This window comes from Dreissena polymorpha, chromosome 5 (genome assembly GCF_020536995.1).
Source record: "Dreissena polymorpha isolate Duluth1 chromosome 5, UMN_Dpol_1.0, whole genome shotgun sequence".
Classification (NCBI taxonomy): Eukaryota; Metazoa; Mollusca; class Bivalvia; order Myida; family Dreissenidae; genus Dreissena; species Dreissena polymorpha.
In genome coordinates, this window is record NC_068359.1 from 31358387 (window position 1) to 31385377 (window position 26991).

At 33.1% G+C, this 26991-nt stretch overlaps 2 protein-coding genes and 1 long non-coding RNA gene across 3 annotated transcripts in view; 1 reads left to right on the forward strand and 2 right to left on the reverse strand.

Moving 5' to 3' along the window:
* Positions 1 to 3913, reverse strand: part of LOC127831904 (glutamine--tRNA ligase-like) — a 30496-nt gene extending 26583 nt beyond the window's left edge. The window contains exons 1-3 of the mRNA XM_052356992.1: positions 3769 to 3913; positions 1163 to 1313; positions 278 to 463 (exon numbers count right to left, since the gene is read on the reverse strand). Of these exons, the coding sequence (XP_052212952.1) occupies positions 278 to 463; positions 1163 to 1313; positions 3769 to 3882 (451 nt within the window). The 5' untranslated portion in view covers positions 3883 to 3913. The remainder of the gene's footprint in view (positions 1 to 277; positions 464 to 1162; positions 1314 to 3768) is intronic.
* A 2766-nt stretch (positions 3914 to 6679) lies between these two features.
* Positions 6680 to 8947, forward strand: LOC127831907 (uncharacterized). Its single transcript, XM_052356995.1, has 5 exons — positions 6680 to 6841; positions 7080 to 7284; positions 7483 to 7619; positions 8346 to 8505; positions 8678 to 8947. The coding sequence occupies exons 1-5, from the start codon at positions 6785 to 6787 to the stop codon at positions 8809 to 8811; spliced, it is 693 nt and encodes a 230-aa protein (XP_052212955.1). The 5' UTR covers positions 6680 to 6784; the 3' UTR covers positions 8812 to 8947.
* A 1774-nt stretch (positions 8948 to 10721) lies between these two features.
* LOC127831913 (uncharacterized) lies at positions 10722 to 18697 on the reverse strand. The gene is made up of 4 exons (XR_008026548.1): positions 18213 to 18697; positions 17064 to 17153; positions 16382 to 16435; positions 10722 to 14748 (listed from the first exon to the last, which is right to left on the reverse strand). It is a non-coding gene; the product is annotated as an uncharacterized LOC127831913 (long non-coding RNA).
* Positions 18698 to 26991: the final 8294 nt, after the last annotated feature.

A 26991-nucleotide genomic window follows, 5' to 3' on the forward strand; every position in this document is an offset into this window, starting at 1 on the left:
CAGTTCAGGAAAATTGTAGTAAATTCGTAACGAAAGACGTATTTAAATGAGGTATTGATTAAAATTGAATAACACTTCCGAGAGGGGAATTTTAAAAATATTTGGGAGAAAAATATATACTCTAAAGATGGGGGAATGGGGCAGAATAACGCCGAATATTTCATAAATAAACACACTGACTTATTGCACATGCATTAAGCCCCTTTTTTCCTGAACTAGGCCCAAAATGTCCAAAACACTAAGCAATCCCTCACAAACCCCAAGGATGAAAACCCACCTAAGATGGCCCCGATGTTGTATCTGTATCTTTGTTCGAGCAGGCCGGTCTTGTGCAGTGCTATCACCCCCTCAACAGCTTCCTCCACCTGGTCAGGGGTGACTACTACGCCCACCCCACACTCACTCTCAAACAGATGGTAGTCCACAGGCTCCATCGGGTTGTGCTTGAAGTAGTCCATAGCAGCTGAAATATGGTCAGGTGGGTGGGTTGGATAGTTTGCATAGTTATAAGTATTTGATATTGTTTTCAAATTATTTTTTCAAATGTGACACATTTCTTTTTGCTGAAAGAAAAACTACATTGAAAGTTATCAAAGTGTATACTGAATGATAAGACTGGTCATTTCCATACTTCACATTAAGAGAACCTTTATTACACAGAGTTTTAGACTTTAGAACTAGGGGAAAATTATAAATGTTTGTGTATAAATGCAAAACAGACAGTGGCACATACAATTAAGGAAAAATACTAATACATCAATTATGGTCATCCCCACCTGACAATAAATTCTAGTGTTTTTTTATCACTTTTGAAATTGGGCAAGAGCTCTCTGGATTGGAAAAAATAGCGTAATTTTTACAGTAGGAAATGGATGATTTAGTTGTTGTTTTTTCTGCTAACAAAAACTTCAAAATTGAGAATAAAAAAGTTTTCAATAACATATATATAATATGCTATAACTTATAAGCTGAATAAAGAAATAAACTATATAATATGCTATAACTTATAAGCTGAATAAAGAAATAAACTAACTGTTGCAATTAATTAATAAATTATTTTTTTGGAGGCGGGGCCTTCAATTGGGAAAAATATATACCGGTACTTTTTGAGATTTGGAGAAGGGCCAATTTTAAGCCCTCACAACAACACTGTAAAACCAACCATTAACTTGAGCTTCTGACAACAGTTTTCTCTTGGCGATGTACTCAACAATGATACTCTGGTACTTTCTCGCTTTGAGCTTTGTGGCAACATGGTACAGCAGCTTCCCAATGTCTTTATCTGATTTCAATTTGGCAGATATCTTTGAAACCTGTCAATGATAAAGTTTCATATATGAGTCGCCTTCTGAAAAAACTGGGCTTAATGCATGTGCGTAAAGTGTCATCCCAGATTAGCCTGTGCAGTGAAATCATCTTTGGATAACTTTACTCTTAAAATATCAGCGATTTTCCTCCTTCTTTATAAAGTACCGGTAAACGGTACTTTCCCAATCGAACGAAAATTCCCAAATTCCCAAAACGGTACTTTCCCAATCAAGCGAAAATTCCCAAATTCCCAATCGGCATCTGGAAAAATCCCAATCAGCGTCCGAATTTTTTCTCAAAACGATAGAAAGTTTCGTAAAAAACCAACTTTCGGCGAGCGAACAAAGAAAATCGTATAGTTGTGTGTAACCACGCGCTCGATTAATTTCGGGTTTTATTATTCAGCGCATTCAATCAATAGAGTTGTTACTGTTTCCGGTTCTTTTGCCAGGCAGCCAGCGTACTGTTTTACGTCGGTTTGTAACCTTATCGCAGTTTGAAATGAGTCATAATAGCAAATATTATGCCAAAAAACCAATCGGAACCATCTATCACAGGACACATTGACAGCAATAATGATGCTGTGCAGGGAGGGATGCAAGCAACTGAGTGATGATCAAACATCAAAGATTGTTGAAATTTTCACAAAAATGAAAGAGAGAGACATTGCTTTAAAAGAGATTAAAACAACTAGTAATTGATTTGGTGTGTTCTTTATAATATTTTGTTATTTATATAAACTTTATAACTTAATGGTCATTAAGGCATGCCTGCAAATGATTATTTAAATGGGTATGTTCAATTAAGTATGAACTGTATGATGTATTCAATAAGACCCAAACTTCACGACGCGATTTTCCCAATTTCAGGATTTCACGACTCGATTTTTCCCAATTTTGAGGTTTTCACGACTCAATTTTTCCCAATCGGACCGGTACGGGTACTTTTCCCAATTGGACAAGGAAAATCGCTGAATATAGAACAAGTTTACCAATTTTATTTTCAACCAATGGAAACGTCTTCTGTCCGTAACACCGATTTCTGCCTCAAAATGATGGTCGTGAAAGTGAAAGTACACTTAATGTGTTGTTTCTTCTGAATTTCCGACTTTTTACCGTTCAACTGGGACTTAAGAACGCCGTAGTTCGAAATTTGTTTGGTCCTTATATATATAATAAGAGTAAAGGTATCCAACGATGATTTCACAGGTGTATTGAATAACACAATGCAACAGCATAAACGATCAAACAATGCACACATATGTCATTGTGGTTGCCAGCAGGAAGCGTCCATCTCTGATAAAACACCTTTTATTTGATGAAAATTGTCCAAGTATGTCCAAAACAGCCAAAAGTTTCACAAATAGAATTCCAAAATGAAAGTGTATAATTCCGGACGTCCAGCTGTCAGTAATGAATGAAGGCTATTTTAAGTCGATTGTTCACACTTAAACAAGAACTTTGCAATAAACTCCATGTACGTTTGTCATTTACTCAGTTTGCCATTGGACTACGTCGTTCTTTGGTAACGGCACAACAAAAATACTCAGAAAAAGTAGAAAATACACCAATTATTATATTTTATGTTCAAACTGAATCCATTTTATTGATGGAACGCGGTAAATTTTTATCTTGTTATCGATTGGTTGAATAAGTCGTAAATTATAGAATAAGTTTACCAATTTTATTTTCAACCAATGGAAACATCTTCTGTCCGTAACACCGATTTCTGCCTCAAAATGATGGTCGTGAAAGTGAAAGTACACTAAATGTGTTGTTTTTTCTGAATTTCCTACTTTTTACCGTTTAACTGGGACTTAAGAATGCTGTAGTTCGAAGGCAAACTTAGTAAATGAAAAACATTCGTGGACTTTATAGCAATGTTCTTATTTTATTGTGAAAAATCAATCGAAAATCACCTTCATTCATTACTGACAGTTGGATGTCCGGAATTACACACATTGATTTTGGGGTCATATTTGTGAAACTTTTAGCTGTTTTGGACATACTTGGTGGATTTTCATCAAATAAAAGGTGTTTTATCATAGATGGACCCTTCCTGCTGGCCACCACAACAACATATGTGTGCATTGTTTGATCGTTTATGCTGCTGCATTGTGTTATTCAATACACCTGTGAAATCATCGTTGGATACCTTTACTCTTATTATATATATAAGGACCAACTTTTTTTTCAAGTACCTGTGCCTGTGTGTGGATGCAATGCTGTCCACTAATAAGACCTTGAACTTTCCTCGACTTAATGGCAGACAGTTGTAAGTTCTATGTAGTTAAGACCCGCGAATTATACCAATGAAAAGAAGCTTAAAATTCGCAAAATGGCCAAAATTGTGTTGCTTTTATTTCTAATGATTGACAGTTATTGCATCATGTGTCAACATGAAAACGAAAGCAATTAAAGTTTAATCAGTAAACACCAAATTATACAATCAATTAGGAACCTGATCGATTGCTGACTTCAAGTTCTGCGACACGGTTTCATTTTTAAGCGTTTCCTTCGCCTTTTGCTCACTGAGACCGGTGCCAACAAACAACAACACGAGTTCGTCCGCCATGTTTATAAAGCACGTCTGATTTACCTCCTTGTTCAATATTCTAATCGGTTCTAAGGTTACAAACCACTTTTATTCTGGCTGCACTGTTATGGACGCATACAAACTCCACTGAGTGGCTACCTCCAAAATATGTTAACGAAACCAGTTATCATCTTAGATATTTTCTAAGAGTTTGCATCACCAACTGAAACGAGTTCAAAGGGGCATATCGACGATATTTCACCTAAATATAGACGCGAACACCTAAAAAAGACACGAATTATAACAATTGGGGAGACAGCGGGCTCTCCTCTTACCGTGGGAGTGTTTTTAAGATCTCCAAGTACTGATTCAACCCATGAAACGGACTCGAAAGCGTTTCAATAAGCCTCATGCTTTTGATGCAAACGATCGAAAATATGTTACAATTAATTAAAACCTCTTTCCACGCATGTATATTTACCTATTAGTACTGATAATGTTGATGTAATGGTTTAGAAAACAATTACACATGTTTTTCGATCGACGTCCCCAGTGAGATCCGAAAACGCGTCTACAAAAATATGGCACTTTAATGAGAATTTTTCCACACTACAGTACCGTAATTGATAGTCCGTATGCGTATGCGGTACGTCATGTACATTTCATTGGTGATTACTATGGCAAGCGGTTCGACGCATAATCCCAAGAAACTAGGTTTCTCATGAGAACCTAGGTTCTCATGAGAACCTAGGTTTTCAAATGAGAACCTAGGTTTTCAAATGAGAACCTAGGTTCTCATTTGGAAACTTGGGTTCTTGAAGCCATGTGCAATCTTCAAGCGAGAACCTAGGTTCTCATTCTGAAAATCTAGGTTCTCATGAGAAACCAAGTTTCTTGGGATTATTCGTCGAACCGCAAGAAACTAGGTTTCTCATGAGAACCTAGGTTTTCAAATGAGAACCTAGGTTCTCATGAAAACCTAGGTTCTCATTTGAAAACTTGGGTTCTTGAACCCATGTGCAATCTTCAAGCGAGAACCTAGGTTCTCATGAGAACATAGGTTTTCAAATAAGAACCTAGGTTCTCATGAAAACCTAGGTTCTTATTTGAAAACTTGGGTTCTTGAATCAATGTGCAATCTTCAAGCGAGAACCTAGGTTCTCATTCTGAGAAACTAGGTTCTCATGAGAAACCTAGTTAATTGGGATTATGCGTCGAACCGCAAGAAACTAGGTTTCTCATGAGAATCTAGGTTTTCAAATGAGAACCTAGGTTTTCATGAGAACCTAGGTTCTCATTTGAAAACCTAGGTTCTCATGAGAAACATTGTTTCTTGGGATTATGCGTCGAACCGCTTGCCATAGATTACTTTACTTGTACTGCGTATTTAACCGCGCTCGCAAAGTGTTCCTGTAAACCTTTTTTATGCATTACAAGATCATACTGAACGTTTATCAAAATGAGACCCATGTGTCACGCAACCCTGTGCTCTTTTGAAGGGACCTTTTCACGTTTTAGTAAATTGACAAAATTAAAATAAAATGTTTCAGATTCGCAAATTTTCGTTAAATTTATTATATTTGTGAAGAAACAGTACTACTGAACATTTACAATGCTCTAAAATATCCATTATATGCATCTTTCGACAGTTACAGTTATTTAGATGTCCAGTTATCGCAGTGGCCAAGGCGACACGGGTTTAATACCTGCACTCGGCGCAAGTGAGAAGGTTGATTGTCACATTTTGGACTGGTTGTGGTAACCTCCGGGGTTCTCCGGCTTCCCCGATGCACAAGAAAACACAAAATTGAATTAAAAATTTGTCGCAATTTTCGTGAATCTCTTATGTCAATGGACCCTTTTCACAACAGGCAAAAATTTTTATTGTGCAGCCGGAGTACCTCGGAGGTTACCACAACAAGTACGGAATGTGACCACCGCCAGCCTTCTCACTTGCGCCGAGTGCAGGTATTGAACCCGTGTCGCCTTCGCCACTGCGATAACCGGACATCTAAATAACTGTAAGCTAAATAAACTTGGCGAACAAAAACACTTAAAATATATGTACCGGTAAGCGACATTTTAAGTTATGGAACTGTGTTTGCGCATGTTTAGAATTTATTGATAGATCTATATTTCATGATTTTTGGTATATCAGGGGCCCATACCAATATTGATGTTTACGTCAATATTATTTGTATGGTTTCCACTCTATCTTACAAGATACAGACCCGAGCATTTTCGGATAGGATTATTTAAAGTCACTAACGGTTCAAAAGTCATACAACAATGAGCATGCACGTCCAGTTGCCCATAAGTTACACCCAAGATACATGTATGAGTTATTGAAAATATAATAGTTCGCTCATACATTGTATGAAATGTGTTGAAAGTTATCACCCAAAATACAGTAATGTGTAAATAACAATAACATATTTCGCTAAATAAATTTTCTGATAAATTTGTTGAAAGTTATTACGCAAACATTCTTTAATGTGTTAATGAAAATAAAGTAGTTCGCTAAATGAATATGAAATATGTTATGAAAATAAAATATTTCGCAAAAAGACCCATGCAATCTTGATAGCTGGCCCTAAAGTTATACTATTTCTGTATATAAAAAACAAGAACATTGTTTCATCGGCAAAATATGTTACACTCAAAGATATCGCTACATGCTCTTAAGTTCTACGGGTTTGCAAAACATTTAGAAAATGAAACTCCGATTGCATTCATAACTTAAGTGATTGACCCTTTATGTGCATATTGCGCACATTTGCCTATGTTGTGACTCTGCGTAATTTTGCATATGATGTATTCGTGTACATGTACATGGCTTGCTTACTTGAACGAAATAATGATAAGATAATGCATTACGAAGCTTTTGTTATGGAATAGTGTCACTTAGATAAAACTGTAATCACAACATCATTTTAATGACATGAAAGGAGTGACAAGAATGACGCAAGTTTTGGTGATTTTGTGTGGCATAACACTTGTGAGAAAGTTCAACTCTTCAGTGGTTTTATATTAAGAATACAACGGAAAGAATATATGTCTTATATACATTTTGGATGTTCTGACTGACAATGTGATAATAATTTAATCATTTATTTATCTAAATGGTTCACGATTTAAATCAAGACATGTTGTTATTTAAAGCAAGCGTTGGAAAGTCAAGCTGAACGGACACAAACACGATGTGTGTGACATATTTGTAAAATTCTGTATTGTAGGTCTATGCACTCCCAGCGACGACTATTCCACCAGAGGGCGCCCCGTGCAAGACGCAGAGCGATTGCCCATATGGTGAATGCTGCGTCCACAATCCGCTCAGTCATCCCGGGTCGCGCAAACGCTTTTTGTTCGAACAGTACTCCCAACATGACCACGGTTTCTGCAGACGCGCCAGGAAAGAGACAGAAACTTGTTGGCCACTCGGTACTTGTGTGTTGTTTTTTGTGCGTTTTTTTTCTTACAAAACTCGATGTCCCGTACATTCGAGCAAATTTTAATGATATCTTCGTTGGTGCAGTTTTTAATATCGCCCTCCATCGAGACAAAGAACCATATTGAACATTAAAATAAAGCCGCCCTACAATTAAGATGCAATTTTTAATTCACTTTTCCATCTGGCAGGCCACGATCCTTCTAACTCGGAGCTCTTCGAGTTCTTCTGTCCGTGCGAGAGCGGCCTGGAGTGTCGGGGCCTCGAGGTTCATGAGAGCGCCACGCAGATCATACACGAGCGGCCGCAGTGTCAGAACCCGGAAAATGTAAATGGACGCGGTCTGTGAAAAAGGGGGTTAAGTACATGTGCGTAAGGTGTCGTCCAAGATAAGCCTGTGCAGTCCGCACAGGCTAATCAAGGACGAAACTTTCCGCTTATATGGAGTTTTTCGTATCAAGGAAGTGATTTCTTAGCGAAAATCCAGTTTTTGCGGAAAGTGTCGTCCATGATTAGCCTGTGCAGACTGCACAGGCTATTCTGGGACAGCACTTTACGTATATGCATTTAACCTCTTTTTCATAGAGCGAGGCTCACTAATGCTTAAGTGCATCAAGAACAATTTTAGATAATGACCAACTCGCATATGTTTACATTATATTGCACATGCAATGATAGATTAACACGGTATATAATCGATGTACTATACAGCATACCAGAAATTATGCTCTGTTCCAACACATTTACTATTTGAACAAGTAACAACGATATGTGTTGATATCAATATAAAATCCGTATATATTATTTTCTCAAATGAGTATCTATACATGTGACTTGCTATCACTTACAAACCCGATTTGCCTTTTTTGGGCCGAGATATTTAGTCCGATTTCATTTTAAAATTGTGTCTGAACACGGTTATCTTTCCAAATGTCGCAACTCCTATTTGTGTAATCGACTAATGCAATCTTGTCCAACCTTGTGTCGATAGCAATCTCGGCGTCTTAATGGATCCTTACAAGTGCAAGTTTAACTGGAGATGAACATGTTCTAGAGCCTGACGGACACAGTGACGTACAGCGGTCAGACCTGCATGTCCGATGCGGACTGCTCCGAGGACATGTGCTGTGTGTTTCACCCGGACACGCGTCGACAAGAGGACCAGGGCTATTGTCGGGCTTGGAGACAGCGTAACGAAACCTGCACTCCTTTTCGTACGCTCCTCCTTGAATTACTTTTACCAGCAGAAAAAAACATACACATTTAAAAGATTTCTGTTTTGCGTTTTAACTTTTTGTGTTAATCAATATGTTTTATTTTATTCCAAATGCAATGATGACATTCACGCGATCCATCTAAAGGACAGTACATGATTCTTCTTTTCAGTGGGCACTGTGCGTCACACGTTTGAATGCCCTTGTAAGCAGGGTCTCCAATGTCGTGGTACACAAGTGCAAAATATTGGAGGACAAATCAATGCGCACGTGAACCCCGTGTGTCAAACGCCCACCAGTGGATAGGACGTCTTCACCTGGGAGCTATGACATCTGTATTGGAAATCCTGGCATTAAGCTGTTGCTCTTAATATAATTGAACTCCGCAATAACAAAATTGAAATTGTAAAAATGAGTCTGCAAATATAAATATATTATTGAATATGCATAGTCTACTAGATATATTTTGTCTCATGTTCAAAAGACACAAACGGGTGTGATTGAGGGACAGCTAATCTAAACTTTAAGAGATACTTACTAGGATGTTAAGTAGATGATGTTATAAAATGACATCTAGCTATCTTCAATTAGGCCAAACCCCTGCCAGTACTTTCCATCGACGTTCAACAATTAGTTTGGCTCCATTGGTCATTGTCGGCTTGGGTACTACTTACATGTACCTCGGGTACTCTTACGTATATTTACATGTACCCCGGCTACGCTCAATATACTTAAACGTACCCGGTCGACATTAAACTGTACCCGAGTTGTATTCCCGCCCAAAATACCGATTACCGTAAAACGATATTTTTTATCTTCTCTTTAAACAAAACTGCATCAACATGTTTTTTGAGTTTGAGTTCCAATAATATAGAGGCCATTTTACAGAAAATGGACATACATTTGAACACATTTAAGTTAAAAAATAGCCGACAACGACCGATTTAGCGTTAAAATTCCCGGGTACGTTTAAGTATATTTACAGTACCCGGGGTACATGCAAGTATACTTAACAGTACCCGGGGTACATGTAAGTAGTACCTGAGTCGACAATGACCAATCGAGTATTAGTTTGCTACACCAAATTACGAATGTCATTGTTTAAAATTCTCATCAGTCTAGATTCTCATCAGTCAAGGGTAAAACATAGCCAGGGTGTCCACAATATGAACTAGTTTTGGCATTAAACTGTAACCAAGTTGTGTAACAAAATTTTAATCAAACCCATTATACCGACAAAAGGTGGTCTTGTACGCAGCACTCTAGTTTTGTAGATATCTATGGACATATATGCATTTAGATAAATTTTCTATGTATTCAAGACAGAAAGTTTACAACATCGATGTCGGATAAGCAAAATATCAGAATTTCATTTGATTTGCTCTTGTCTATTGTTTTTTTATATTAAACGGGATAAAGTTGATAGAAGGTTAAAAGAACGTTGGAAGCAGAAAAGAGGCTCATATATGTTATGAACACTGAAACTCGAAAGTCATATATTGTCTGTCTTAATTCCTAATATGATAGATGGTTATCAGAACCATACGGCGACTTGCTTTGAGAAATCATTGTTGATTCCGGTTGATGTGTAAGAATTACAGCCATGCATACCGTAATAATATTAAACAATTGGAAAACTGACACACACACGGACGCCCTTAGTATAACATAGAGTAAGGGACAAAATGTATAATAAGCGAGTATCGTTAACAGGTTTATTTGAGCCTATCACTCCTTTCTTGACATTAACGTGTCTTAATTGCTAACAATATTCCTGTGCTGATACAAATTGAAGAGTGCTGCATATGTTAAACACAAAACTGTATGTTTAATGTTTACTTAATGTTATGGCGTGTGAATTCTCAAGACGTTTTATCATTCTTTGAGGCATTGCCGAACTATGTGAATCAATTATTTGAGATTGATATGGTTTTGTTGCTATCAACAAATGATTTAATGACATAAGAAACACCTGTTTCTGATATTTGATTTTCAATTTCAGTTCTTAGCTTTCTATAGTTATTTAGTCACAGATGATCTTAAACGGGTTATGTTAACATGTATGTTGATAAGAATAGAATAGAACATTCTTAACCTGCACTAGCCTCGCTGAAATAAGGAAATAAATAACAAACATTTAAATTTCTTGCGAAGGTTTATGTGAAGATTTGGTATGTCTCTAAATAGTGAACAGTAAAAATAACAGAACAAAGGTGTATTTTCTACGAATTTATTGAGCTAAACATAGTAAAATGTATCGCGAAAGTGAAAGATAATATGTTACACATTATTTCTTGCATCTCCAATATTTTATTATGGCAGGAATTATTGTACAGATACAAATCAATATTATGTATTATACATAACTTAACAAAATACAGAAAATATTCACTTAATGCATCTTTTATCATAAAAAAATAAACATATAAAATATAAAAAGCATTTTATGGCTACCATAATAGTACACTGTTTATTGAAATTAAATGTTTTCCATCTGGACATTTTCCATGTATTGTAGATTTCTGGAAATATATAGCATATACGTTAACTCAACGTTATATAAACTGTCCATTTACGAATTCGATCATAATACCTTTTCAAATCATTATTATGCTTTGTACCTTGTACTATCGTATGTTATTATAATTTGAATATTTAAGCTTGGGTTTTCTTTGAGGCATGTTAGGTCAAGGTAAAGTTTACCATCAATAAATAGAATAAATGTCTCGGCTGAAAAACTTGAGTTTAATGGAGGTATTTGGGTGTATGAGTGTAGCTTACACCAAAATAGTCCAGCATCGACGTCAATGTCAATATAGATAATCATACAAAATGTATATCTGGTCAATTACGTGAGTTGGGATGTTGGTTGTTGACTTACACTCCGGGTATACGTATTTTACATGCAGACCTAGGTGTGAATTGCATTGGCAATCCGGTCGTTAAATATCAAGGTAATTATTATAAGAAGTAATAAAACGGTTTAAGTTCAAGAACTTGAATAAACAATATGCTGATATTCCATACGCAAGCCCTTACGTCGGGATGCATTTTAGGCCCGTCGGGTCAGGGTCAAGATCACCGTTACTGATAATAGAAAAAGTACGTTGAATAACATCCGTTTTACTAGGATATTTAGCTGAATCGTGTGCGTTTGTATCTTAAACGCGGAGCAAGCTTGTTATTGAATTTGGGTCATGTCGTATCACTGTCAAATCATGTAGTAAAATACCAAAACTGTGTTTCTGCTGAATTACTTGTGTTTGTATGAAGATAATGTGTTGTATTTATCCGTATGTGCATGTAGCTTTCAAGCAGTACCTTTAAGTTATTTCACAGTTATATAAATTACACTAAACAAATAAGTAAATCAGTTTGTGTTGCATTCTCATAAACAAATAGTATTTACATAAATCACTGAGTCCATCAGTGGCATTTGTTGCGGCTAGGGTGGTAGTCTTTAAATATTCAGTCTTAGGTTGAAACACTGGTTGGTGCACATCTGCTTACTGACTTAACAGTTTGTTATACGTATATACATATGCGCATAGATGTTACATAAGTAGTATAAGTATTATATTTGCCTTCCGTGTAGTGAATCACACGCTCAAAACCGTGTTCATTTCGTTCAAGCTATTCTAAATTACAAACTTTTGTGAAAATCATTTGGCACTTGCATTCGAAGTGTGACCTTGACTTTAAACAACTGTTCCGCACGAATCGCTGAATTAACATTGTGCAATTGTGGTGAATTACTTAAAAACCATCCGATAAATAATTAATAGTGTGGACAAACTGTATTAAGACTGCATTTCACCATCAGTTATATGTATAATAGCGAACTTCAGAACATTCGGACCTTGTACATCTTGAATAAGTGTTGCTTCCTTAAAATATACTGGACATATTTTTTAAGATAACACATTCCATTTTAAAAACAAATATGTCATTAAAATTGGCATATCAACGGAATGAATAATATAAAATAGCATGTTTCTTTAAATGAGTATTAATTAAATGAGTGCTTAGCACATATATTTCGTTATTATACACGCTCAATAAAATATATATTCTGATAATATTTAAAAGTTCATCCTGACAAAGTTCGTTAGTGCGAAGAAATAAGTTATTAGTTATTAGTAAAAGTAAAATAAATAAAAATAAACGTTATACAAGAAATCTACATGAAGTAAACCAACAGTCAAGCGCTATATTTGATTATAAACAATACCCGTGGATTTCATATGCAATTTGATTTAGTAGTATTCACCCTTAACATTAACACTGCGTTATAGGCATAGAAAACGCGTTAAGAATAAAGATGCACGTTCAAAGTGTGAAGACACAATGGAACAATTGCAATATGCTCCCTTTAATGTAAAAGGATGTCAGATGGCAGAGTCTTCTGAATAAGATTAATTATAGGATGTATTTATTGTTGTCTTCGATTTTTATTCGGTGGCCTGAAAAACATGATAATGGCATCGGATAAGCATCCATTTGAAAATTAAACAAACTCTTAATTTTAAAATAACGTTTGCATCAAGACGACCAGTTCCAATAATATGATGAAACGTTTCCAAATATACTCTTCTTCTTTTAATTAGTATTTGTTTGAATCGACGGTACTTTTTAAATCTATAGTTATTTGTCTTCACTTCTTTTTGATAATTAACAAGAATACATTCGACAATACATTCAAATTCAAAGCAAATTAAAAATTTAAAAAGTAGTTGCTCGTCAGGCTAGTGCGAAGTGAAGTTAGGTATAGTTTCTCCAATAATTATCAGTATTTTTTTCAATTCAAATTTGAAATAAAAATTGTTTCTCTGAATACGAACTGCGCATACCTCTTCGTAAATTCAGTATTGCTAGTATATGCCGCTTGAAAATTGTAATTAATAAATTTATAATTAAATTTATACATAATGTTAAACAAAAAGCAAAACTGTTAAGGTGTTACAAAAGCAGCACAATTGTAAGCTTTAAGTTTTATTGAAATACATTTCAAAACATTAATTTTGTTCTGTGTAGTTTAAGTGTCTATAATTAAAACATATTTATTTATTTTTAAAACAGTTTTACACACTAACATTTCATTCAAACATTTATAATATGCCCATGTAAAAATGAAATTTAAACAGAATTTATGACCACAAATACAATTGATATTAAATATATCTACAATACATTATATTCACTAACAGGACTTTATTATAATCAAGCTTATGAATAAGGATGATTTCTATTAAAAAATATATATTGACGAGCTATATTGTAAAAAGCGTAAAGTTCGCCATATGTACATATTTCATACTACAATGTAATTGTCTCACTTTTCCTTTCTAAAATCACAAAACACACACACTAAACATCTATCGAAACATATTATGCATTGTTAAAATGTATAAATTTAACCAGATAAATGCAATTTTTGTAAAAAAGAATACATGAACACAAATAATATATTGCAATCGAGACATTAGAACAGAACTAATTGTTCCAATGCCAAGACCCCAGCTTTAGTAAATGTTTGCTAAATGTAATGATCTGTATTGCGAAGGCAATCGGTCACTTGCCATAAATAAAAGACAAGCGGTTGTTAAGATACAGAAACATTTTTTTCATGACTCATTTGTCTTAAATTTGACTAGTCCTAATACATATTCAAATTATCCTTGAACATCCTAGTTTGTATACGAAAACAGAAACCCGGTTTTGTTTTCATATTTCCAGTTAAAATATAGTTCTAGTTCTAAGACATGTTAAAATAATTTTATGACAAGAAATACTTGAGCACAGCATTCACAACCTCAAAACAACTAACCAGAGCAAACATTTTTTTTATATAAAATAAATTAAATATTTCTTTGTTCTTTAACAAAAATAGATAATCAACCTTATTTCCCATAAAATGTGCATTATGCATCGATAACTATACTGGCAAAGAATATCATGATACTTAACACCAGTTTGAAAACATGATAGCTATTCTAACGTATTGGGGTCAAATGTTTGTAAATACATAATAAGTACAAAATAAATAAATTAATAAAATATCAAATTTACAAAAATAACATCTTTTGTGCAATAATGAATGTTTATGTTAATAAATGTAATTAGGTCATGCTGTAATGACCATATGGTACTGTAGGTTTGGATGGCTAAATAGATTGTGCGCCTATCCGTTAGTACACCATGTTCAGTACGGCAGGTTTGGCAGAGGTAGTTCTCTGACATAATCTGCAATAATAAAACCTGAATACATTCAGTGCTTACACTACAATGCCCATGATAATGTCTTTTAAGCAATTATGTTTTAAAGTAATTGATCGGACTATTAGTAGTAATAGTAGTAGTAGTAAATGCAAATTCTTAAATATGTTTTGCTTCGATAAAGTGTTTCCAGTCTGGTATTTCTTTTAACGAGTATTTAAACAGGCTTTTACATATCTAGTCACCAATCCGTGATTAAATTGTTGTTGTAAACGTGTATGTTGTATTTGTAGTAAAATTAGTACAAACTAGCTAGCACAAAAACTACTTCTAAAGTTTGTTTTTAATTTTATTTTATGTCATTCATGTTTGGAAAGTATATTGATATATTTGCAAAATACTAAATAAAATAAACATCATACAAATAAGACGAACATTTTAAAAATCCATGATGAGTTCCCTGTTTTACATTAATGTATAGCCCTACAAAGCCTAAGAGAAAACATACAGCAATATCGATTGAACATACAAAACAGTTCTCTATAAAATTATCCACTTGTACATACTTATAATAACTTGAGACTCGAATGGTACATATTATATTATGAATATTCTCTCTTTAAAAAAACAATTTATATTGTAACTGATAAATATTTTACTCCGGAAAGTGGTCATGTCTATTCCACAAGAGTATTAGTGTTTACATATTGTAGACAGTTTTAGTCGATGAACTTGCCATTTTGTTAGTAAAACACGGATTCAGATAAGAACCGATAATTAATTGTATTTTGCCTTGCTAGTCTATACACAGATAAACCAGGTTCCCCTTTGGGCAATTTAACACGCGGTCATACCTTTATCACTATTTAAGACTCATAAAATTGATTTTTAAGCCCACGATACATGAAATTAAGGCTGTGGCTTAATTTTACCCAGTTACATAGGTTTAACAATCATTAATATGAACGTAAACAATATGAACTACTAAATAATTTCTCTTTGGGTATTTTGTGAAGAGAATAAATTTTCTCAAGTCTTTGTGATATTAAAGTATATGATTATTATTATCTTGATAATTTACCATGCACGTTCCCAAAATCATTGTGCTAAACAACACACCGTTTAGAAGACTACTGCATGAAGCAAACACACATATCCAGTGTTTATAAAATCAAGTGCGGAAGCTCACTTGAAATGAAAGATATTTTCTGAGGTGGACCTTTTACATTTGTAAGATTGTATGAACCTATGGGCACCTTGCTACATCTGTATGTAATCTATATCAACCATTTGAACCTTGATTGCCATTTCAGTATCTTACATTTTATTTGAAAACTATAAAATCCCTGCATAAATAAAAACAGACAGTTGAACCTTCGGATATAACTTTTGACCCTTTCCAGAGATCTAAGTTTGATAATGTCGAATATCATATAAACAAGTTATGAGCATTTTGTTTTAGAATAATAAGCAGCGAAGTTATATAATTTTAAACATTGAAGAGGATACCAAATAGTTTGTAAGAGTATGTTTTTAAACTAATTACATTGTTTTGAATGTCAGTTTTTGATTAATCAAATTATAACATGAAGACATCAATAAATGCACTTCAGCAGTAGTAATAATTACACATTTCTTAATTATTATTTTTTTATTTCACCTTGCTCAACGAACGAACCTCCATACACCAGATTTGGAGTAGGTAGGTCAATCTCTGAAACAGTAAACAGAAATATGTTGATGTTAAAATTTTATTAATCTGTATATATCTATATGTCAATTGAAGCTACGATTGCCATTGTGTGTGTTTTTGTTTGTGAAAAACACGATTTATACAATTAAAGGAATTGTGCAGTTTTGACAATACATTCTGCAAGAACAATGCATGTAAGCAAGTTATCATTTTAAAATATTATATAAGCAGCAATGGAGGCATATATCATGTCTCATGAAAGCTATTTAGCATAATGTTAAGTGCTTTTCTCTCATTTGTGTTTCATTTGGGAACACCGATAAATGGTTATACATATTTATTATTATGGATGTACATCTAATATGCATTCAATTCCTTGAATAATAACCGTCCGTGATACTAAGTCAAACACAAAATGTAGGCGCACATCATAAGGATTGGCAATATGTTTAGAATAAGAATTATAAAGATAAAGCTTTCACATCATTGTACTTAAACGAATGCCCGTCTGTTGTAAATTTAATTTTTAATTAATCTTTGTGAGCTAAAAGGGCTGTTCAAAGTAAAAAATATACACAGGTATATCTTAAGGCTTATTTGCAATATCAACACTACAAAAATGCAATACAATGGGTCAAATTACGTATACCGTATTCTAATTCGGAGGAATTGTTTTCAGTCCTGCAATGTCCTTCATCAACACGTCTACCTCCATTCTTGGAGTCTGAAGATGACGACTCTGTAGTTGAAATTGAACAAAAGTATTTTACCCTTGAGTTTTATTTGATTGTGTTTGTGTTCATGACGTTTCTATTACTAGCATCAAAGATGGTTTCTTTATGAGTTCAGTATGTACATGTAATAACGTTTAACTACTTTATTTTTCGTACCAATATAACCACATAGTCTTGCATGTATTTTACTAGAACACGTATTATTTGTGCTACATGTTGCCTTTATAATTATTTGTGAATTGATCTTTTTATTTTCAATATTGATATGATTAAACCAAACGTTCCTATTGCTAAATATTATTCCCGAACCAAATGTCCACTTGAAATAGGTTGTATTTATATAAATAATGTTGTGTGCAGGTATGTGTTAATATAACGAAAACATATAAAATATAAAAAACAATCAATAAAACTGTATTTTTTTGTTTTCTTAGCATATATCGCCCCATTGATGCAAAAAGGTTCCATGTGACATTGAAATAAGGAGGCACATGGTACCATTTGCACCAATGGGGCGAGTTGGAAATAGCCCCAAGTTCGTGCTTGGGCATTGCCATCCCCATTTACAGCACCTACGTATCTTGCATTATAATAATAGTACTTAATTATGTTATATATCATGTGACAAATTTGAGAATATCATTTCAATTTGATTAGAATGAATGTTGTACGGATGAGAATTTAATACAAAGAAAATCCACGAATAATTGTTTGGGAGAAGGTCAAATACTGAAAACAACACAAAACACAAATAAAATGTTTTTGAAACAAAAAGTTAACGGTTTGGCAATACAAGATGAACACAATTTAAAATACGCAATCAACATAGATCTGAAATAAATATATAATCAAAAAGCAATCGATTTTTATAACAAGCGGTGGAAGTAATGAAAGTCACCCTCCATCTTGATTCAAAACGAAAGTTACAGTGTTCTTTTTAGTGTTTGTTTCAAAATGATATTTCGGATTATTACTTATTTCTAGAAGTTCAGTGTTAAACAAAAGAAACTCAATTAATAAATGTAAATTAAAAAAAAAAAGATTAATTATTAATCAGATATTACCTTCTTAGTGTGACTCTTACGTCATACTTCGTTTTCTATCAGATGTAGTGCTTGTTTAAAGCCGTTTGTCCGCTTTAAATGTTTGTTTTCGTTTAAATAAAAGTTTGTTTAATAAAAACATATTCTTTTCATCCTTAATATTTCCCTGATATCGTTAAAATCATTTAATCCGTTGGGCACATCCAAATTGAAAACTTCATAAATATATAATATTTGTTAAGTTCCGTTTTGCAGCTTCATTAAATTATCAAAGATCTTTTTATATTTTAATTTAAAGTCGGTCGTGCTGTAATGTCCTGTTTAACAGGTTTATATACGTTATCAAATTTTATTATTCCTTGTGTTTGCTACATATAGAATCAACTAATATGTTTGAATAATTAATCATTAAAAAAAACAACAACAAATAGATGTCACACCAAATGAAACGATTCTAACTTCTCTATACAACTATTCGATCCATGTATTGATCAATGTCCAAATTTTTAACATTATATACAAGTAAGAGGCCAATGTTCGGTAGATAAACATTCAACCAATACTTTGATAGCTCGACATTATCACATTATAAGTAGTCATTAAGTACAAGTTCAAGCATGCAGTGTTACAGGGGCCTATCTAAATTAGAAAATACCGCTCATATTTAAATGAAAGTTTAATTTTCAAAACCTTTGAGTGTCGCATTTCGTTAACATCAGTACTGTAAGTACAACCATTAAAATGGACTTGAAGTATGGTAATGCGCACATGAATTGTTGATATAGTGCGATTATATATATATATATATATATATATATATATATATATATATATATATATATATATATATATATATATATATATATATAACAAAGTCGCTTCTAGCCGTGTATAAAAAATAAAACGCTTTGATTAAATTTGCCGTAAAATGTACATAGGATACTGCTATAAAATAAACTAATTATTTATGTATTACCCTATTTGAACGAACATCCTTGCAGTGATAATTTGTCGAATGCTTGTTTTGCATAATTGCATTGTAAAACTTGTTTCATTATGCATGTGTCCCATTGTTTTTCGTTTGAAACACTGTATTACTTTATCAAGTCTGAACTATAAACCACTGTTGAACGAAATACATACTGTCTACCTTAATAGCTGATAGCTGTTAACGAGTTTAAGTGTTATTTTATTAATTGAATCTTTGACACATATATTTAAAATATAACCATGCTTGTCAATTTGTAGATACAACCCTTTTTAAGCTAGTGACAATTTAAGCTAGTGACAATTTAAGCTAGTGACAATCTAAGCTAGAGACAATTTAAGCTAGTGGCAATTTTCAAACTGTATTCCTTTCCTGAAACCAATCGGCGGTATCATACATTGTGTAATGCACTGGTATCGCTATTGTAATGGGAAAATATTAAACGCAAATGTTTCTTACGGGAAATGCAATAGAATCAATACGAGTATGAACCAATTATGAAGTATTGTGCATGCAACCGTTTCTTGATTGTCATATTTGTTAATCTTTAAATCATTACATTATATGATTCTCTCTATCGGCAATATTAATTCTGTATAGATGTTCTTGTCCAAAAGAAGATGTCCAGATGCTAGTTAACTTCGAAACTTTAATAATATGAATTTATATGACTTCTTATTTTTTTCTTATTTTTAATGCATGCATACTTTTAATGCACAATAATTAATGAAGCGAAGCTAACTCGTATATTTATAAACATTAACGTTATCAGATACTTGATCGACTGTCAAATGAGTATTCGCCGTGGTGTAATGGATATGGTGTCCCCCTAGCGACCGGGAGGTCACGGGTTCGATCCCCACCGTGGGAGCGTTCTTTAGATCTCCCCCAAAGACACCAAGTACTGGTTCTAGGCCCAGGAAACGGACTCGAGAGCATTTATATGAGCCTTAGGCTTTCGATGCAATCGAGCTAAAATAAATAGGTTTAAACAAAACTAAATGAGTATTATACCGGTTGGATTTTTTAAACAGGGATGCCACTTTACAGTGATTGTATTTCAATATTGAACACCATAAACCTAAAACAGTGTAAACAAATCTATAATTTACGCCTATCAATAATCGATGTAGGCAAATATACGTCATTAGTACACTTCGTGAATTAATATGATATACTTTAAATAGGCTTATTACATTAGAAATAACGTGTGGTCAAATTATTAAATGAAATGGACATGCACTTTGCTTATGTTATGTCGATTAAATCAAGAAGATTACAACTATAACTTGAAATTCAAAGCACGATTACACACATACGATTTCTATTAGCACAATTTATTTACGATATTCTGTTAATGATATTGCAAAAGTTATCTCTCGCTCAAGTAGCAATCTGTGCAATGCATTATCTCAATATGATTTGAACAAAAATATGTGTATATTTTAATTAATTATTTAGCTATTAAGTTCCTATAAGACAAAGGGTCCCATGGTATAAAAATATGTTGTGTTGGGTCCTATATAAAATGCACGTAAATATTAACCGATACCTATGATTGCCATTTATAGTATGAACACTTTTCATATGATACGCAACTAATCCATTTGTGTATCTACAAAGCGCAAGTAGTCACTGTCTATATATATATATATATATATATATATATATATATATATATATATATATATATATATATATAAGCAAAATGTCGAACGTTTTAATTTATTCACCATTAGAACTTACATTCACCTTATAAATACCCCACAAATAGACTGTGTAACACTGATTTCTTTATCTTGGTAAATGTAAATGCATTTGTTTTTTAATGCATTTGTTTTATCACGGTACAGTGTCTTGAAATTAACCTAAAAGTGTGAAGAAAACACCCTGCACTTCATATATGCTCTATGCGATAGGGAAACATAAGGTATGATGATTCTTAATTGAGACGTAAATGCATAGTAATATACAATGGTATATGCAACCAATATCTACATTTAAATGTTATACATTTTGAACATTTCGAATCCCGACCTTAAAAAATATTTTGGGTTGTATAACTATAAACCATATCGGACAGTGCATTTAAGATTTCAATATTTTCTTCAAGCGTTATTTAAAGTGAGTATTGTTGTGGTTTCTCTCTGTGTATTATCTTTCTTAAGTATTGTCATTTTGCCCTTAGGTATCTGTAAGACTTGGGACTGATAGCTACAATTATCTGTTCCGGGATATAAGTTATTGATATTATACATCCCTTCATCTTAATCATGCACTACACAAATGTGTTTTTGTTGTATTTAAGTAGGATCCATTTTCTAATGACACTTTAAAATAGTTTAAGAGCTGATAGTAAATCGTGTATCTATACCGATTTTAAAGTAGACACTGTCGGAATGAACCTAGTGTTCAAGTGTCATGTTAAAGGGGCCTTTTCACGTTTTGGTAAATTGACAAAATAAAAAAAAAGTTTCAGATTCGCAACTAGTCGTTGTAGTTATGATATTTGTGAGGAAACAATAGTACTGAAAATTTACCATGCTCTATAATATCCACTGTATGCATCTTTTGACGATTTAAAAACCTGAAAATTATAAAGCGTTGCAACGCGAGACTATTGAATAAATTGGAAAGTTATGTTGTTGTCGTGATATTTTGTGACACTACGAGGATTGCTTATATAACATATAAAATACATAACTCATTAAATGAGCACGGATGGTCGATTGGTCTAAGTGTTAGACTTTTACTAAAGGGGTCAGTGGTTCGAGCCCAGATGAGGGTTACTTTTTTTTCTTTTTTTAATTGTATTATTATTTTTTACTTAAGCTTTTACGAACCAATGTTAACATTTATTGATATAAAGCATTTAATGACAAACTTAAATACATGCCAAAATCTGTGAAAAGGCTCCTTTAAAATGAGGTCCTGCTAAACAATACTTCCCAATATTAGAGATCGATGTATTGATCGTCGCTATTCGTTTTGCGTTTTGCGTACTAAGCGCAGTATAAATTATAATTATTATACAAGATATATAATTGTATTCCTAATTTATGAAACCTCCAATAAGTAAATGCATTCATTCGTAGAGGAATCAAGTAACCGCGATAACATAATTCAACTAAATAGGTTTTCTATACAACTTGTAAAATTAATTCAAAACTGCGTATTACTATAGGAAACAAATGAGCGGATAATTTTTTATAATAGACTCACACATATCAGAGTTATTCATTCAAGCTTTTTATTGACTACACCAATTCATTTGAAATGATTTAGATATGGGATTGAAACAAACATAAACTATCAACGCAACAATGTTTTTAATAAACAGCAAACACATCCACAAGAAAAACAGTATGTGGTTAACAAATCGTCCTCACAACATTAGCACACACATAATTACAAGCCTGAAACATATGACAATAATATAACTTTCTTAATAGTGACTCAACATAAACATGTATACATATAGTGTATATTACTTATTTAAAGACAACTATACGTGATAAACTATTTCTAATTCAACAAGTTGTAAACTGTTTATGAGTATATTTATTTTTCAACACAGTAATTCAATTTACATACTTAGTAACAAGTATTTGGAGAATTTTATGCAAAATTGTAGAAGTTAGCTCCCATTAAAATTACAAAATATTCCAAATTATCTTGTATAAATTGGATTCGCATGACTTCTCAAAGGTGGGTCGATTTGCTGAATTCATGTATATGTTACAGTTTTTGAAGCAGATTTTTACCTTAAACAAACAGGACTTCGGATAGCGATTGAAAGAAATACCGAACATAAATACGTGTATAATAAAAACAAGTTAGGAGAGAAATTCACCTCCACTTATTTCAGCAAGAAACATTTAGGGCTTAGAGGTTTCAGAAGTTGTGTTCTACATAGAACTGTTGTGTTTGATACATTTTTAGTTCCTTACGTTGATACAGTCATTGGAATTCCAATGATACAAATTGAGTTATTAAGCAAATACAAGCAAACATATATTTTGTCCAAAAATAACCTTGATTGTGTAGGTAGTATAACTGCTTCTAAAATCAAAGCACTGAAGTTCTTCGCTATTGCAAAATCTTAGACGCAACTCAGTTTTCAAAATTATGTTATAGCTTTTTATATCGCAAGTTTGAAATGAACACAACCCATTCAAATTTATAAAGAGTGTGTCTTAAAGCACAGGTCGAGATGTGTGTGCACTATTAATCCTCATATTTATGTTATAGAGATAACTTTGACAAAATAGCAACAATATGTCACTTTTTTTCGCTATTGGTTGCTGCACTGGCAACCATCTTTAAAATTTTTGTTGCCTTGCTGAAGAATCCTAGAATCATGCTCATGGTGTGTTATGTGTATCTAATACTTAATTTATTTTCTTTATATTATTAAGCAACAATTTAGCCGATATGACAGACTTTTAATGCATCATGTCTTGTTGTGAGCTGGAATTGAATCATTTCCTAAGCCTAATTGATCCACAGTCGCCACTTTGTATTCTATGTTTGAATAGATTGAGTTGTTCAAGTTTGGAAAAGTTGCCCAGCTTTTTAGCCCAACTGTATCCAACTTTTGAAATTTAGTTTTCTGGGCTTAAATCTATTGGCCCCAGTCTAACAGGCAACTACTAAACCACCAAACCTGTAAGTTATTCATGATGTGAACTCTGACAGTGTATTGAACTCATTCAATTTGCAAGTCTGAAGACATTAAAGGGACATTTTCACGTGTTGGTAAATTGACAAAATTTAACGATTAAATAATTGGAGAGTTCTATTGTTGTCGTTATATTTGTTCATACTACGAGGATTGCATATATAAAGTATAAATTACAATGATGAGTACGGATGGCCGAGTGGTATAAACGATAGACTTTTATTCCAGGGGTCATTGGTTTGAGCCCAGTTGAGGGTAACGTTTTTTGTTTCTTTAATTGTATTTTTTTTAATGGAGCTTTTAAGATCCAATGTTTACATTTATCAATATTAAGCATTTAATGACAAACTGTGAAAATGTCCCTTTTAGATGTTTACTAAAAATGACACAAGGTAAAAATTTAGAACTCATTGGTTGTTTATTTTATTTTAAAGTGATTTGCCTTGTCAGCGAGGTTACTTTGAAGTTATTATCACTTTTATCCTTTTTTCAAATCATTAATAGAAAAGATAATTTAAGCTTCATTTTGGAAAAAAACTGGGCTTAATGCATAAGCATTGTCATCCCAGTACCAGAGTCTCTCTTTAGAGCGAGTATATACGACTTTGTCAAATATAAATGAATTTATATAAGATGTGTAAAAAACTGATTATATATATCTTTCAATATAAAATAAAATAAAAGTTTAGAAGAACATGTGTCGAAAAATGCGAAATAAGCCAGATATTTAATTCTGAAATCGAAAACGGCTGTACAGTCGAATTTGCCAGCATGTATATCATGCATGTACGATGTGAATCTAAACTTAGTTTAACGGTTCATTTTAAATTTTTGCAACGATATTTATTCATACGACACACGAACACTAACTCTGGTCCTAATAAAAAGACGAATGCTTCGGTTATTGTAGGAAAATATCATCGTCACAATCGACTCGGGGCGCTAATTTGTCTTTGCTGCATTTTATGAAATTCGTATTTAATGTATATTTTTTTCTTGCCTATTTTGTGTTATTGTAACATATTTTAACAATTTATGACAATTTAACACGTATACAAAATCGTATATACTCGCTTTAAACGAAAAACACCATAAAATCAGAAAGTGTCCTCCTTGATTAGCTTGTGTGCATTTCACAAGCTAATCAGTGTGCACAGGTTAATCTGGGACACCATTTATTTGACATGCATTAAGCTCCGCTTTCCCTAAAAGCAGCCACTATGTACATGTACAGATTTCAATGACAAACTGGCCAATGTCGTCCCACAAGCTGTTAAACTCATATTAATTACATACAGCCACTGCTGTCTGCAGCGTACCAGTGGTAGAGTATAAACAGGCAGATTATCGTTCCTAGCGTAGCTAATGTGGTTATCGTTCCTAACGTAGCTAAAAGCAGACTGACTTGAAATGCACACTCATAACCTTAGTCGTTTCGTGAACGAAAACATGTATAAATGCCAATCTAATGTACATTTCAAATTTAAACCCCTGTCCATCTATTTTAATGATGAAATGGAATTTAAAGGATTAAAGAAATTATTGAGTCTTGTTTTTCTTTTCTTTTTTAAAAGCAAACAATAAACACAAATAACACTCCAATTAGTGTAATAGTGAAGTAGATACCTGAAAACCATGTATTTATTGGGAAACGTTATCAAGATGTGAGTATACACAAATATGGCCCATCTGTAAAAATATGTTAACTATTAATTTTTCCATGTATCTCTAAAAAAAATGGCAAGAAAACAAGAATTTTTTAATATGTTTCATAAACGTAAAAAATATATCTTTACTGCAACAGTTATTAGAAAACAAACAATGCAATTTTAGTTGTTATTAGTTCTAATAAACCGCAATTTACTGAAAAGAAGGTAGCAAACGTATGGAAATACTTAACTCAAATTCAATTACCAAAACGTTGTATTTAACATGTACAAAATTGGTTTGATATTGTTGCATATTGTGTATCGTAAGTAAGATACCGTATTGCACATTTGTTATACGGTGTTTTATCACGTTATGCTAGATATAACGAAGTGGTGTATACGTTTATCAATATGTATACACAAGTTATCAACGAATTACGCATTTGAGTCGTATCAAGGCGATATGTGCATTTATTTTATCTAAGTTGATTATGCGAAACTGTACATACATTCTTTAGTGATTGTATTTCCAACCGTTACTCTAATTATTGATTCTACACTTTTCACGATATAGAACAAAATAGTTTATTTTGACTCAAGCATATGTACAGCTCATCGTCATAAACATACATAATGCAATAGCATTATGCGTTTAAATATAATACAAAGCATACATCATTTCGAAGAAAGATCAATTTAAAAGGAATGAAATACAACATGTTTTAGTGAGAATGTAATATATGATATGAATTGATTTGTCTATAATGCGGTCCATTGCAAGTTTTATCATGTTACTTCGTCAGTTGAGCGATGTAAATGCGACTCTATTGATCATGATAACTATTTACTGGACAGTTGAAGATAATTTCAAAATTGCATGAACGTATTGTATAGTGCGCTTCCACATTACATACGAACATTGTAAACCATCTGCAGTTGCGTTGCTGTTGTAATTACTATTTTAGATTCAATGCATCTGATTATTGTGTTGTTTTGCGTTGAAAATCAGCTTCAATGTCGTCACCTCCCTTTCCGTCAACGGGTACCTGGTGGAAAACAATGTAAGTTTCTACATACTTTCATAAGTCTATTTTAACTCTTAAAAGATAGGTTACAGTATACTAAATACTTTTGGTGTTGAATGCTATACCCTCTAAAAAAATTAAAAGAGCGTCATTTATTTGAAGACACAATTCTCTGTATGGGCACTTGCCATGACTTTATTTTTGAATATTTCTGTGTTCATGTGGTAGGAAAAACATTGTTGTATACTACACATTCAATGTTTTGCTTTTAGGTTGGACACTACATGAGACTTTGACAGATGGCGGCAAACCCTCATCAACTGAAGAGAAGCCGGTGCAAAGATGGCCTTAAACAATGACCGTTGATTCGCGTCTAGTTCTTTCTTACATACTACATGACCTATCTGTTTTATTGCTCAAATCAAATCCGCTTGGAATGCTTTTTAAAAATAGGTAT